The sequence below is a fragment of the Natrix helvetica genome, assembly GCF_964273705.1.
Source record: "Natrix helvetica genome assembly, chromosome: 12".
In the NCBI taxonomy this organism is placed as follows: domain Eukaryota; kingdom Metazoa; phylum Chordata; class Lepidosauria; order Squamata; family Natricidae; genus Natrix; species Natrix helvetica.
The window spans coordinates 20,648,161-20,662,814 of NC_138556.1; the positions used below are offsets into that span (position 1 = coordinate 20,648,161).

The 14,654-nt window shown below is 58.8% G+C and overlaps 1 protein-coding gene across 1 annotated transcript in view; it reads left to right on the plus strand.

Moving 5' to 3' along the window:
- The window catches only part of TLN2 (talin 2), a 40,172-nt gene that overhangs the window by 7,753 nt on the left and 17,765 nt on the right, over positions 1–14,654 (plus strand). Inside the window, exons 9-34 of the mRNA XM_081964881.1 lie at positions 719–874; positions 960–1,061; positions 1,537–1,613; positions 2,042–2,222; positions 2,344–2,457; positions 3,055–3,163; positions 3,456–3,664; positions 3,780–3,878; positions 3,985–4,152; positions 4,362–4,656; positions 4,996–5,162; positions 5,346–5,474; positions 5,919–6,032; positions 6,490–6,603; positions 6,715–6,849; positions 6,979–7,107; positions 7,668–7,770; positions 9,259–9,467; positions 9,978–10,097; positions 10,460–10,657; positions 11,379–11,518; positions 12,143–12,236; positions 12,503–12,592; positions 12,813–12,935; positions 13,413–13,556; positions 14,013–14,174. Of these exons, the coding sequence (XP_081821007.1) occupies positions 719–874; positions 960–1,061; positions 1,537–1,613; positions 2,042–2,222; positions 2,344–2,457; positions 3,055–3,163; positions 3,456–3,664; positions 3,780–3,878; positions 3,985–4,152; positions 4,362–4,656; positions 4,996–5,162; positions 5,346–5,474; positions 5,919–6,032; positions 6,490–6,603; positions 6,715–6,849; positions 6,979–7,107; positions 7,668–7,770; positions 9,259–9,467; positions 9,978–10,097; positions 10,460–10,657; positions 11,379–11,518; positions 12,143–12,236; positions 12,503–12,592; positions 12,813–12,935; positions 13,413–13,556; positions 14,013–14,174 (3,681 nt within the window). The remainder of the gene's footprint in view (positions 1–718; positions 875–959; positions 1,062–1,536; positions 1,614–2,041; positions 2,223–2,343; positions 2,458–3,054; positions 3,164–3,455; positions 3,665–3,779; positions 3,879–3,984; positions 4,153–4,361; positions 4,657–4,995; positions 5,163–5,345; positions 5,475–5,918; positions 6,033–6,489; positions 6,604–6,714; positions 6,850–6,978; positions 7,108–7,667; positions 7,771–9,258; positions 9,468–9,977; positions 10,098–10,459; positions 10,658–11,378; positions 11,519–12,142; positions 12,237–12,502; positions 12,593–12,812; positions 12,936–13,412; positions 13,557–14,012; positions 14,175–14,654) is intronic.

Below are 14,654 nucleotides of genomic sequence, written 5' to 3' on the forward strand. Positions count from 1 at the left end.
TTGGGGAACGGAAATGAATTATAATAGCAGGCCTGGCTTTCTCCTTTTAGACTTGTTTTACTGAAGGTCAACCGCTTGCATTTCCTCAAAATTTAGTTGCTGGACTGTTCACGTTCCAAAGCAGAGCAGTCAAGATCAGAGTCCATATCCCAATTAACTTATTTTTCACTTATTAAGACATGAGCTAGAAGCTCCTTTTCTGGAGCTGTGAGCCAAAGTGAACTGTGCATATAATGCACAAAAGAGCCCACCAATGAACTTGGGACGGGAGCTATGGAGGAAAGGCTGTGCTTTGGGGGCTTAGAGGGAAGGCCTAGAAGGGGAAAGGGGCCGGGGGTCTCGGAGATCATGGGGGATGTAGGGAAGGGGGCTGGGATATGGGCAGTCTTGGCTGCCACTCAAGGCAGGGGGATTCAGCACCAGGAGAAGGAAGGGTTTCTCCACACACATTAATCTATAGCATTTGCTGCTCTCAGATGCAAACATAGGTTTAATTTTTGAGAGCGGTAGGAGGTTCAGGCAGTCCAAAGGGGACCAGGATCAGCGCTTCATGACTGTTTCCTGCCTCCCGTGGGATGGAATTGTGCGGCCCCTTCTTGGGTTCCACCTGCTTGGCTTCTGAGGAACAGCAAAGGTGCCCTAGATAGGCCTTCAGCTGGATCTGTCCTCAGGAGCCTCCTTGCGTTCTTCCAAATTCCCTTTTGGTTTCCCTTCGCAGGAGAAAATGAAAGGAAAGAACAAACTGGTGCCACGCTTGCTAGGAATTACCAAGGAGTCGGTGATGCGGGTGGATGAGAAGACCAAGGAAGTCTTGCAGGAGTGGCCTCTGACCACTGTCAAACGCTGGGCGGCCTCACCCAAAAGCTTCACCCTGGTAATTCGTGGTGGTGACGCCGAAGAAAAGTCTCTCCATCTGGGCGTCCCCATCTTGATGCCAATAGTGCTGTGTCTTCCCTTAGGATTTTGGGGAGTACCAAGAGAGCTACTATTCAGTACAGACCACTGAAGGGGAGCAGATCTCTCAGCTGATCGCTGGGTACATTGACATCATCCTCAAGAAGGTACGACCCTTCGGCTTCCGTTGGGGGGGGGGGCTGCTCCCCCTGACACCTTGGATGTGGAGGAGGAGGGGCAGCCTTGAGCTCTGCATCTAGGCAGCCATCCCAGGCGCCTGCCCCAAAACTGTCCTGCAATGGGGGATGGGGGCATTGGGTTGGGGGTGGGAGGGGCCTTTGGGGCTTCCCCTCTGGCTTCCATTCCACACCTGTGTGAAGGGAAAGGGAGCCTCTGTCCCAGCCAACAGGGCCTTTGAGGGGCTGGAGGTGGGGAATTGCCCCGACCGTGAGCTGAGCCTGGGGCAACTGGCCAGAAGCCTCTCTGGACAGCCAAAGGCCCTGGGATTAGAGCCCCGGGTGGAGCCTGGAGATTCCCGAGTGGGCTGGTGGGTGTTCAGACCCCTTTGCAAAAAGGTGGGGGGGGGGTTGAATTCACAAGACCCAGGAAGGGAGCGAAAGCCTCTCTTGGCCTTTTCTGCAGAAGCAAAGCAAGGATCGCTTTGGGCTGGAAGGAGACGAGGAGTCGACTATGCTGGAAGAATCCATCTCTCCCAAGAAGTAGGTGGAAGGGGGCTGGGCCGCTTCCCCTCCGGCCTTTGTGGCAAAGCCCCCCGAGCTGCCTTGACCCTTTATGCTACTCACCTCCTTTCAATGAAAGCTGCTCTCCTTCCCCCCGCCGAGGCTTTCCTGCCTCCCTTCCTTTTTGCAGTTTGCGTCTCTCAAACACGGGCCTCCTTATTGGGGCGTGTCAGATAGGAAGCCCCCAAGGGGGTGCAGGCTTTTGGGGGCCCTGGAGCAGCTCATCAGGCATAGGTGTGTGTGTGTGTGTGTGTGTGTGTAAGGGTGTCTTTTTGTGGAATGGGAGCTGGTGCACAGCCCTGTTCCCAGTCATGGAGAGGAAGTGTGGGGTTGTGCCCCAATTGCTCCCCACGGAAAGGATCACGGAGAGCTCCCTCCCCAGCCTGCTTCTGCTCTTCCTTTGGCAGGTCAACGATTTTGCAGCAGCAGTTCAACCGCACCGGAAAGGTGGAGCATGGCTCCGTGGCGCTTCCGGCCGTCATGCGCTCAGGCTCCACCGGCCCCGAGACCTTCAACATGGGCAGCATGCCTTCCCCGCAGCAGCAGGTGACGGTTGGGCAGATGCACCGGGCCCACATGCCCCCTCTGGTGAGCCCCTCCCCTCCCCCTCTGAGCAAAGGGGGAGGGGTCCCTGGTTGCAGAGCCCCGCTGGGAAGCCCCCCCCCCCCTTGCAGGAGAAGCTCTGCTGAACCTGGTTGGCTTTCCTCAGACCTCAGCCCAGCAGGCTCTGATGGGCACCATCAACACCAGCCTGCAGGCTGTCCAGCAGACCCAGGCAGACCTCACCCACGTCGATGACCTTCCGCCTTTAGGAAATGACATGGTCAGTTGGCTTCGGGGGAGTGGGAGGGTCGGGCAAGGGGAAGACCCTCTCTCCAAAACCAAGACCGGCCTGGGGCTTCTGTTCTCTTCCTCGCATTCAGGCTCCATCAGGCAGCCCTTCTGTGTCTCAAAATGCTTTCGTGCCTCTGAACATCACGGTCCCTCTTGGCTGTGTTCTGAGCCTCCTGTAGCAAAGTCCTTGGTTCTCCATGTGTGAATCGGCCCCTCCGGGTCCGATAGCTCTTTCTCCCCCCAGGAAGAACAGGCCTGACCCAGGGAAACTGTGTGAAATGGTTGCCCTTGTTTGAGGGGTCCCAGCCATCCTTCTGGGGAGCCCTGGAGGTTTCTTAGCAACCAGAGCGGACCTCTAATCACAATTCCTGCCTGGTGAAGCCTTTTCTGAGCTGCTGATCTCCAGATGTGTGGAACTCAATCCCCAGAATCCTTCACTCACTTGGCAATTGCTAAGGATCCTAGCAATGGATCCTTGATGGCCACCAAGTTGGAGAAGGTTGTCTGAGGATTAGCAAACTAGAAGTTAGAAAAGGATGTCCCACTTTCTTCTAAGTTGGCTTTGGTGGTCTCCCTTTTTCTCCAGGCTTCCAGAGTTTGGGTCCAGAACAAAGTGGACGAGTCAAAACACGAAATACACTCTCAGGTGGATGCCATCACTGCAGGGACAGCTTCCGTGGTGAACCTTACAGCAGGTAAGGGGGCCACATGCTCTGTAATGGTCCTATGAAGTTGGGGAGTGTAACGTGCATCTTTCCAAAGTTCTGAAGGAAGCATCTGTTGACTTTGGTCAGCCTTCCCATCTCAGTGGGGCACTCAGGAATAACCCCATGGCTTGCTATAAAGCCCGAGGGTGCTTGGGGCCAAAGCAGAAGATGCTCTGGAACAGCCACAAAAACCCATCAGCCAGACCCACAAAGACTTTGAAGGGTGGCCTCTGCAATGCATGTAGACGTAGGGCGTCTCCTGGTCTGCTCTGCTTGGCAGGGGACCCGGTCGACACAGACTACACAGCGGTGGGCTGTGCCATCACCACCATCTCCTCCAACCTCACGGAGATGTCCAAGGGGGTCAAGCTGTTGGCGGCTCTCATGGACGACGAGGTCGGAAGTGGGGAGGACCTGCTGAAGGCCGCTCGGACCCTGGCAGGGGCCGTCTCAAACCTGCTCAAAGCGGTGGAACCGACATCGGGAGAGGTGAGGCCACAGCCATCGTTGTGGAAAGGACTTTGCTTTGGCGGAAGGGCAGCAGCTGAGAGAATTTCTCTTCCTTGAGTAAAGCTGCCATTTTCCCTACTTTCCGTCCTTCCAGCCCCGCCAGACTGTTCTGACCGCAGCCGGCAGCATCGGCCAAGCCAGCGGGGAGCTGCTCAGGCAGATCGGGGAGAACGAGGCAGACGAGCGCTTCCAGGTGAAGCTCCCCTGGGCCCCCACAACCGATTTCCCTACCAGGAGGCCCTGGGATGATCCCAGCCTCTCTCCCTCGTGCTCTGAGCCCTCTTTCCCTCCTTCTCCAGGATGTCTTGATGAGCCTGGCCAAAGCTGTGGCCAACGCCGCCGCCATGTTGGTGCTGAAGGCCAAGAATGTGGCTCAGGTGGCCGAGGACACCGTTCTGCAGAACAGGGTGATCGCGGCTGCCACGCAGTGCGCCCTCTCCACCTCGCAGCTGGTGGCTTGTGCAAAGGTGCGTCCAGAGAGGGATGGACAAGGTACTTCTAGCTCCTTGATGCTGCCCAGCTGTGGAGAGCTGGACAGACATCAGTGGCCTGCTGGTCAGTTGGTGGTCAGGTCGAAAGAGCCCCCGCCCTGCTGCGGCGGCCAGACAAGCCTTCACAGACCAGGAGCCCTGCGCCCGGCTGCTCACCCCTCCTGCCTGGATGTGCTTTGCTGCAGGTGGTCAGCCCCACCATTAGCTCCCCGGTGTGTCAGGAGCAGCTGATTGAAGCCGGGAAGCTGGTGGACCGCTCCGTGGAGAACTGTGTACAGGCGTGCCAGGCTGCCACGGATGACACTGAACTGCTCAAGCAAGTCAGCGCGGCAGCCAGCGTGGTCAGCCAGGCCCTGAATGACCTCCTGCAGCACGTCCGCCAGTTTGCCAGCCGGGGAGAGCCCATCGGGCGCTACGATCAGGCCACCGACACCATCATGTATGTCACCGAGAGCATCTTCAGTTCCATGGGGGATGCCGGTAAGCATCTTGGCAGTTTTGGACTCCCTCGGCCCCTCCGTGCGGGAGAAGCAAACCTGCCCACTCAGCCTCTTGGTCACCCAGCTGGGTTGGCTGCCAGATGAGCCCCTTCCTCCCCTGGTAGAGCCAGAAATCGAACCGGCTGCCTCCTGCAGGCAAAAGAAGGCCTCTGGCCCGTGCCCCAGAAATGGGGGAACTGGCTTCTGTGGCCCTTGGAAGGCCTCGGGATGTTGCGCAGAGTATTTCTCTCCAGGCCAATCCCTGGGAGTCATTGGTTGGGAACCATCCGATTTAGAGCCCCAGAGAGATTAAAAAACCAAACTTTTAATCCCGTTGCAGGGGAGATGGTGCGGCAGGCCAGAGTGTTAGCGCAAGCAACTTCAGATCTGGTGAACGCCATGCGCTCAGACGCCGAGGCAGAAATCGACATGGAGAACTCGAAGAAGCTCCTGGCAGCTGCCAAACTTCTCGCCGATTCCACAGCCCGGATGGTAGAAGCTGCAAAGGTACCACAGGAGCCCAAGAGCACCGGGGTGGCTGTCAGGGGCTGCCAGCTAGTGCTTAATTTTGGGAGGTGACGGGATGAAGTCAGTCCCGGGGCTCCCCCTTAGCACGAAGGCTGAGGTGGGCCTGACCCCTCCCAACTTTCCTCCTTGCAATTGGTGTCTCTCCCCCACCCCCCTCCCCAGGGAGCTGCTGCCAACCCCGACAACGAAGACCAGCAGCAGAGGCTGCGGGAAGCGGCCGAAGGGCTCCGAGTGGCCACCAACGCAGCTGCCCAGAACGCCATTAAGAAGAAGATTGTCAACCGACTGGAGGTGAGACCTTCTTCTCCTCCTCTTCCTCCTCCTGGGCTGAGAGCAGACCCAACGTTTCAGGCAGCTGCTTTCTGCCCCCTCCATCGGATGTGGGGGGGGGGAATACACAACTGGGGATGAGAAGGCCTGTTTTATCGGGCCGGTCAGCCTGGAGATTTGGGCCCCCTTGCAAGGAGGCTGCATACCAGCCTAACCCCCCTGCAGAAGGCCAGCTGACGAGGAGGCTTCCGTGAGAGCAAATCTCCAGAATGAGTGCGGGTTCAGAAAGGGAAAGAAAGGTTTTCCTTTCCAGGGTTTCAGGACGGGGTCCATCCTGCCAGCCTTCCAAAGTCTTCCAACCTGGTGGTCCTGCCCCCACCCCTACCCCAGTTCTCCTCTGCTGGTCAGGGACCCTCCCCTTCTCTCCTGCCCCTCCAAGGCATTTCCGGAACCTCCTTCTTGCAGGTGGCAGCGAAACAGGCCGCTGCAGCCGCCACTCAAACCATCGCAGCCTCGCAGAACGCCGCCATTTCGAACAAGAACACCGCGGCCCACCAGCAGCTGGTCCAGAGCTGCAAGGTGAGGCCCCTCAGACAGGGAGGAGGTTAGAAGAGGGAAGAGGAGCTCCAACCTGTCCATGACGAGGTTTGACTTGAGGAGTCCCGAGAAAACGCTCTCTGGACAATCCCAAGAGGCCTCCTGGACAGCCGGATCTTCATGCGTTGGAAGCTGCTCCATTCTGGATGGAGCTGTTTGTCTTCAGCCCTCCAAGGCCTCCTTCACACGACCTCCTTTGACTGGGTCTCACAGGGGTGGAGGCAAAGCGTCTTCTGAAACCTCCACACTGGAACTAAATGAGCAGCCCCTCAACCCTCACCTGGCTAGACTTGCCCCAGCCCCTGTTTCTGGCCCATGTTGTGCCAACTCTGCCCCATTGTCCACTCTGTGATAGGAGGGATTGTCCGGTTGGGCTCGGCCTTCAGCTGTCCTGTTGGAGAGCCAAGTGGGCCGCCTTCTTTTTTTCTCCTCTGGGCAGAACGTGGCTGACCACATCCCGCAGCTGGTGCAAGGTGTGCGAGGGAGCCAAGCGCAGGCGGAGGACTTGGGCGCCCAACTCACCTTGATCAACTCCAGCCAAAGTTTCCTCCAGGTATGCGGGTTGGAGGGAGGGAGGGAGGGAGGGGGCGGGGTGGCGAGGGGCCTCGCTCTGCAAGAGGGAGGGGCCACCAAGGCCACCTGTGGTTGGTCTTCCTTTCCACAGCCAGGGAGCAAAATGGTGGCTTCAGCCAAAGCAGCAGTGCCAACTGTGAGTGACCAGGCGGCTGCCATGCAGTTGAGCCAGTGCGCCAAGAATCTGGCCACCAGCCTGGCGGAGCTGAGGACGGCTTCTCAGAAGGTGGGCAGAAGCCGCAGGAGCCCCCCCCCCCCATGCCTTCCCCATCCGTTTCCCCCCCCTTTTGGAGGGGCTTTGTGCTTGTGGTGAGAGAGTTGTGAGGATGGGCTTGTTCATCCCTCTTGCGCTTAGGCACACGAAGCCTGTGGCCCCATGGAGATCGACTCGGCCCTGAACACTGTCCAGACGCTGAAAAATGAACTGCAGGACGCAAAGATGGCGGCTCTGGATGGGCAGTTGAAGCCTCTTCCGGGGGAAACGGTAAGCAGAGGAAATCACATGTGGCTTAGACTGATTTTTTTTAAAAATGTATCTACTGTAAGAAACAACGGGGTATATAAGGCGTACCAAGATTTCAAAGAGGTAAGTAAGGAAAACAAGAGTTTGTCCTTGGCAGGCTTCAGCAGCGCTGGGGGAAGGCAAGAATGCCCTTCCTTTTGGGGAAAAACGCTTTTTTCAAAAATGGGGTGCAGGGGCTTCGGTAGGCCAACAATGACTGTATTCGTGTATAAGACGCACTAACATTTCCACGCTCTTCTACAGGAGGGAAAGGTGCATCTTATACTCTGAAAAATACGGTACTAACCAAACTAAAATTGGGGGGTTGCATTTGAATGTATGTTCAGTTCCTTCTCTTTGGAAGGAATAATAGAAGCCGTGACTGGCGAGAGAGAGGCGTGGAGAAGGTGCCCTTTTCTGGGGCAGAGTTGAAATATTGGGTGCCACTCTTGTGGGAAGGAAATCTGTGCCAGTCTCAAAGGGCGCCACCAGGGGGCCCTTGCCACATCTGGGAAGGACGCCAGGTTCTTTCTCTCCCGCAGCTGGAAAAATGTGCCCAGGACTTGGGAAGCACCTCCAAAGCTGTGGGCTCCTCCATGGCCCAGCTGCTGACCTGTGCCGCCCAAGGCAACGAAGATTACACAGGTACAAATGCCCTTTGCCCTTTCAGCCATGCCACCCCAGGTGAGGCCAGGGGGGCAGGAATCCCTGCCGTGCCAAGTCATCTCACTTCGGCCCCTTGCGTACAGCCAAAGGGAGTTTTATGGTTGAGAACAATTCATAGACGTTTGCAAACTATTCCTAAAGGTGAGGCCCCCCCATGGCCTTGATAAGTGGGGGGGGGGGCAGCTTTCTCAGGAAAAGAATATCTTGCTGGCCGCCTGTAGTGGGCAGAGGCTGAAGGATCTCTCCAGGATCTCTTGCAAAGGGTCTCATTCCAGCCCTTTCTAACACACAGTTGGAACCAGACTTTGAATCAATGTGCATAAAGTAGCTCTAGGGACCCGGCATGGTGGGGTGCTGTGACCCAATTTCCTCTGGGCCGCACATTTCAATTCAGTGAGCCCCCCCCCCCCCCCCCGCGATGCTGAATCAGCTGTTTATTTCACCTCGAAGTCAAGGATTTGCACGAGGAGATCCTCTTCTGCAGCGGCCTTGGGGGGCTCCTGGCCGGTTAGCAAAAAGATTTGGGCATCAATGAAATGCTTTTGTGTCGCTCGTGTTGCCTCTTGGCCGGCTTGTCCAGGGGAGATTTCAAAGTCGATGAGGCTAATTAGGAGGGGCCTCCCTGAGCGGCCTGGGTCTCTGGGCACTCATTTGAAAGCTGCAGAGAAGCTACAGAGATTTCCAAAGGTGGGTACGAAATGCCCCCTCCTTTCTGGGAAAGGCCTATCCGCCCACTGGTGGGCTTGCGGGAAGAGCTCTTGGCTTTGCAGAAGGCGTTGGACGCATGCTCTGCTTCGGCTTCCTCTCTGCCCTCGGTACCCCTGGAAGTTTGGGGTGATCCGTGAATCGGGAGCAGGTCCGAAGGCTTAGCTGGGAGAAGAGGTGGTGGGCCTGCAACGGCACGACAGGCAGAGACCCAGAGCTGGGAGGGGCTGCTCTGACAGCGCATCCTTAACCAGAGGAACTCACTCCCACTAGAGGTGGGGACAGCTTTGAAAGAGATTCATTGGCAGGAAACTAGCCAAGGGTGGTTGATACGAGATGGCATATTCCCTCCGGGTCTTATTCATGATCTGCTTATTTTATGTGCCCCCCTATTTTAGCCAACTCTTGGCAATTCACGTGAATAAAAGCCGTACTCAATAAAATGCAGAAAGCAGTGGGCAATAAAGGCAGCCATGGGCCTCCTGCCTTGTAAACTCAGCTTTCTGAACAAGGCCGTCCAATCTTGGGGTGGGGAAGAGGCTCCCATGGGGGGGCGGGGGGGATGGGCAGCTCCAGAGAAGCGCTGCCTTCTCGCTTCCCATCTTGTGATTTGGGCTCCAGGACCCTGGAATCTCTCTGCAGAGGAGACTGGCCCTCCAGATGCCCTCTGGCCATGGGGCTCAGCCTCTCTTCTCTTCTCCTTGGGACAGGCAGGGCCGGCCTGGAGGCTGCTGACCGGACTTCCCTGCCTTCTTCCTCCAGGGGTGGCTGCCCGGGAAACGGCCCAGGCGCTGAAGACCTTGGCACAAGCGGCACGGGGTGTGGCCGCATCCACGGGCGACCCAGCCGGGGCCCGCGCGATGCTGGACTCAGCGTGGGATGTGATGGAAGGCTCCGCTCTGCTCATCCAGGAGGCCAAGGAGGCCCTGGTGTCCCCGGGGGATGCCGAGAGTCAGCAGAGGTTGGCCCAGGTGGGCACAGAGCAGCCGAAGAGAGGAGGGGCTGCCGCTCGTTCGCTGCCCCACCCAACTGTCACCCACACCAGAACCACTCCTGGCAAAAGGGGCCGTGTGGCTGTGGCTGCTTGGACTGCCCCCTCATCTGCCTTCCTGGCCCTAAATTCTCCCCGAGTCCAGGAGGGTCTGCAGGCTGTGCACTAGAGGATCAGGCCAGAGTGGAGCCATGGAGGCTCCTCTTCCCATGTTTCTGTGTGTTTGAGATCTGTAATCCCTCCCCAGGCAAGACCCCCTCCTGAATCCCTGGAATTCTCCTTCCCTCTGAGCCCCCGTTGTTCCCCCCTGCAGCCCAGTTGCCTCGGCTTCCTTGCTGGCGAGCCTGCAGCCTGCTTGTCCGTGGCTTCAGAGCGCCTCTGATCCAGCCCAGGGGGCTCACCTGTCAGGGCCTCCGGAAAGGAGGCTGGGGAGTCTTGGGGCTGGTTGCCTCCCTCTGACGCCTCTCGCCTGGCGCTGGGTCTCCTTTAGGTGGCGAAAGCCGTGTCCCATTCGCTGAACAACTGCGTCAACTGCCTCCCTGGCCAGAAGGATGTGGACGTGGCACTGAAGAGCATCGGCGAATCCAGCAAGAAGCTGCTGGTGGAATCGGTGAGCCGTGGCCCCCGTGTTTCAGGAGGCCACCTGCCCCTTCCTTCGCAGAGCCCCTTTGCCGAGGTTGCCAGGGCAAGCGGAGGGCTCCCCGGAGGGGCTTTGCGTGGGTCGGCCGGGCCTTTCAAAACAAGGGTGGAATAAAACATGGGGGTGGGCTTCCGGCCTTTGCGTTGCCCGGGGGCGAGGCTGGTGTCTGCGTGTGCAACCTGGAGCAGAACCCCCAGAGTCTTCCCCTGTTCAGCACCGCCTGTTTCCCTCGGTGGCTTTGTTGAGGGTGAGGGGGCAGGGCAGGGCCCTCGGGTGTTTGGGGACGTTCCAGGGCCCGGCCACGGCTTCCTGACCCCACCCTCGCCTTGCAGCTGCCCCCCACCTCCAAGTCATTCCAGGAAGCGCAGAGCGAGCTCAACCAGGCGGCGGCTGACCTGAACCAGGCGGCTGGAGAAGTGGTGCACTCCACGCGGGGCCAGAGCGGGGAGCTGGCAGCCGCCTCGGGGAAGTTCAGCGAGGACTTTGATGAGTTTCTCGACGCGGGGATTGAAATGGCCGGCCAAGCTCAGGTAGGTGCCCCCCCTCCCTGGCAGAGTGGCTGCTCTCTGGGCTTCTCCTGCTGGACCTTCTGCTGGGAAGGGGTCTCCTGGGGACCTCTCGGCCACACCCGATGCATCCATGCAGCTTCCCAAGGCATTTCATGGCTGATGCTTTCTCTGGGTCTAATCTACCATTGCGGGGTTTCCTAGTGGCCTCCTTCCCAATGCTGCTCAGCTCTCTAGCCATGTTTGACCACTAAACTCCTGCTTAGGGTCCAGAGCGACATGCTGGACCCCAGGGCTCTAGGAGGGTCCCTGCCCCCTTTGCCCTCGCCCCCTCCATCTGAGCCGCTGGAAGCCCAGCCTCTGGGCTGGCTCTCAGCCGCCTCCTCCTCCATCCTGCAGAGGATCGTCCCTGCAGCCTCACTGGCCCATCCTTTGTGCCCGGGACGGATTTGCCGGGCAGGGCAGCCGCTGGAGCAGCTGTGCCTGGTGGTTCTTTGTGCCGGGCAGAGACGGGGCTGCCCAGGGGGTGGGAGGCTCTTTCCCAGTCAAGGCCCCATTGTGGAAGCCTTGTCTGCTCAGCTGGGGGTCCTTGCGGTGATCTGGGTCTCCGTCTGCACCGCCCCATCCAAGGGGGGCTCCCCCCAATGCTGCTGGAGCCAGGAATAGAGTGGGGGGATGGGCTCTCTGGCCAAGCAGTGACACCACCACCACCCCCGCCCTCCCCGGGGCCTTGTCTGCTTCACAGACCAAAGAGGACCAGATCCAAGTCATCGGGAATCTGAAGAACATCTCCATGGCTTCGAGCAAGCTGCTTCTGGCAGCCAAGTCTCTCTCGGTGGACCCCGGCGCCCCCAACGCCAAGAACCTCTTAGCGGCCGCTGCCAGGTGGGGGCTGGGGGGGCTGGGGCAGCAGGGCAGGGAGTTGGCAACCGATGGTGGGGGGCTTCGTTTCTGACTGGCTTCCATTGAGCAGGAGGGGAGGGGAGAATTGGGGAGGTGGCTGGGGGGCACAACTGCCTGCTTCCATCGGTGGGATTGCAAAGACCCCTCCTAGCCTCTTGTTTCTCCAAGACAACTTTGGGGCCTTTCTGTCCATAGTGCAGCCTCCCTTGCAGGGCTTTGGGGGGGGGGGTGAGTAGGGGAGGGAAGGAAAGAAGGATCCTGTGAGGAGCACCTGGGTGGGACAAAAGAAGGACGGGAGAGAGGGACAGACAGGCGGAGGAAGAGAGGGACGGAGGAAGGAAGGAGTGGGGGAGAAGGGAGGAGAGAGGAAAGGAAGGCAGAGGAATGAAGAAGAGAGGAAAGGAAAAAAGTTTGGAAGGAAGGAAGGACAAAAGGAAGGAGGAAAGAGAGAAGGGAGGAGAGGGAGGGAAGGAGGAGGGATGAAGAAGGGAGAAAGGGAAGGAAAGGAAGGGTGACAAGGCTGGAAGACGACTACAAGGCTCCGGGGATGATGGGCAGGGCTGCTCTCGGGAGTCTTCAGCTTCTCCTCCTCCTCTTTGTCCCCAGAGCTGTCACAGAGAGCATCAACCAGCTGATCACCTTGTGCACCCAACAGGCGCCTGGTCAGAAGGAGTGCGACAACGCCCTCCGGGAACTGGAGGTCTGTCCTGGGCTCCCCACTTTGCCCTTCCAGGGGACTTTGGGGGGGGGAGAGCGTGTGAAGCACCCTGTGGCTTTCCCCAGGAAGAGTTTTGCCTTGCGAAGAAAGCCCCTCTGAGCGCTTGGGTGACGGGGGGATTCCTGCCCGTCCAGGGGGCCAGAATTGGGGGGAGGGGTCTGTGGGCCCAGCCATCATCCAGGGAGGCTGTCCGGGGTCAGTTGGAAGGCCTGGTGTTGACTTGGGCTGGGCCGCTGCTCTCCTTCCAGACTGTGAAGGAGATGCTGGAGAACGCCAGTGAGCCCGTGAGTGACCACTCTTACTTCGACTGCATTGAAGGCGTCATGGAGAACTCCAAGGTAGATCTTCCCAACTCCCCCCCTCGGGAATCCACCGCAGGGGGGGCGGGGGGAACATGGTGCAGATGGGGGGGGAGGGGAACTGGAGGGAGGGGCCCAGAGGGAGCTCTTCCCAGAAGCGGGGAAGGGCTGGATGGCTCTTCCGGAGAAAAGAAAGGGGCCTGGAGGTCTTCTCCGGAGAGGCTCAGGCATGGCCTTCTCACACGGGTTCTCTCCGAAGGTGCTGGGGGAAGCGATGGCCGGCATCTCCCAGAACGCCAAGACCGGCGACCTGCCTGTCTTTGGGGAGTGTGTGGGAGTGGCCTCCAAGGCGCTCTGCGGTCTGACCGAAGCGGCAGCTCAGGTGGGTTTGGGTTGGTGCTGAATCCACGGCGGGACCTCCTGATTCCCCTCCGGCCCCTTGTGGGCGCTTTGCAGGGGTTTGGGTCCAGGGCGTCATTGGGGCGGAGGTGGCATTCGGTGAGCCTGCGGATTTTATTTTGCCCTGGTCACTCTGGGCCTTCCGAAGGAACCACAGTCAGCCCAGGTTGCCAGGTTCGTAGTGGGGCAGCAAATGCCAACCTTCCTTGAAGACGGCTCAGGCGGGGACCCTGAAATCCCCCTCCCAAGCAGTCGTGGAATAGGTGGCATCCGGCATGAGGGCAGCTCTTCAAATGGGCTGGCCGAAGACCCGCTGGGCCTTTCCCTGGCCTTTGGGGGCCCTTGGACCTCTGCTTTGCCTCTGGACCGTGACTCCTCTCTGCTTCCTTTCGGCCTCCTTCCTCAAAAGGGGCTTGGCGAACGGCCTGTTTCACACACACCTCTCTTGGTTGTCCCCTAGGCCGCCTACCTGGTGGGCATCTCGGACCCCAACAGCCAGGCTGGTCAACAGGGCCTTGTGGATCCCATCCAGTTTGCCCGCGCCAACCAGGCCATCCAGATGGCATGCCAGAACTTGGTGGATCCAGCCAGCAGTCCATCCCAGGTAAGGCTCACACAGAAACACACATACACGCGCACACACACACAATTGTTAATGCTCCCAAGGTGGTTTTAAGAAGGAAAGAGGCCCCTTGGGCAGCAGAAGGGGAGCCTCTGCAAAGGCCTTTCCGATCAGAGGAAGCTTTGGCTGGACCTGGGACCTTGGCCAAGACCTGGGTCTCTCCTGGGTCACCTCTGCCCTTTGGCATCGCTTTCCACCTGCTGGCTCCTTGCGCGTGGAGTGCCTGGGGGAGGAAAGATTTGACCTTTCCCAAGGCGATGGCCTTGGTCTCTCCTTCGGCCTCCTCTGACCGACAGCTGCTCCGCCTTGGCTGAAGCCGAGATAGACCATTCTGGCCCCCGGATCCTTGAAGAAGAGGGACCTTGGTCAGGGGGTCACTCCCTGGAGTTCAGGATTGTAAAGCCCTGCGCCCCCTCCCTCCCCCTCTGCCCGTTTCAGGTCTTGTCGGCGGCCACCATTGTGGCCAAGCACACCTCCGCCCTGTGCAACGCCTGCCGCATTGCATCGTCCAAAACGGCCAACCCTGTGGCCAAGAGGCACTTCGTCCAGTCGGCCAAGGAGGTGGCCAACAGCACGGCCAACCTGGTGAAGACCATCAAGGTGGGAGAGGCAGGGCAGCTTCAAGCCCTCCAACAGAGACAAGAGCAGGGGGGGGCTATGAAAGAAAAGACCCCCCCCCGAAAGGTGTTTCTGTGAGGGAGGGAGGGAGGGAGGGAGGGAGGGAGGGAGGGAGGGAAGGAGGGAGGGAGGGAGGCAGCAGAGGGCAGGCAGGGAGCAATCCCTTCGTGAAGGGGACATTTTCTGGCCCTCGTCTCCAGGGCCTTCCGGGTCTCCTGTCACAGGAGAGAGAAGCTGGTTTGGGGAAAACCAGAAACCAGGCGTGAAAAGTGGGCGGAGGGGAAACAGCTTCCTTGGGGGGATTTTTTAAATGTTCTGCCTTTATCCTGAGATTCCTTTCAGGCGCCTTATTGGGGTGGGATCCTCCCCATCATTCTGCTGTCGGTGGGTTATTTTTTAGTGCCAACCACTTTCTGAAGGAGGTTTGGCGTAAGTTCAAAACAAATCCTAAAATCCCAAATT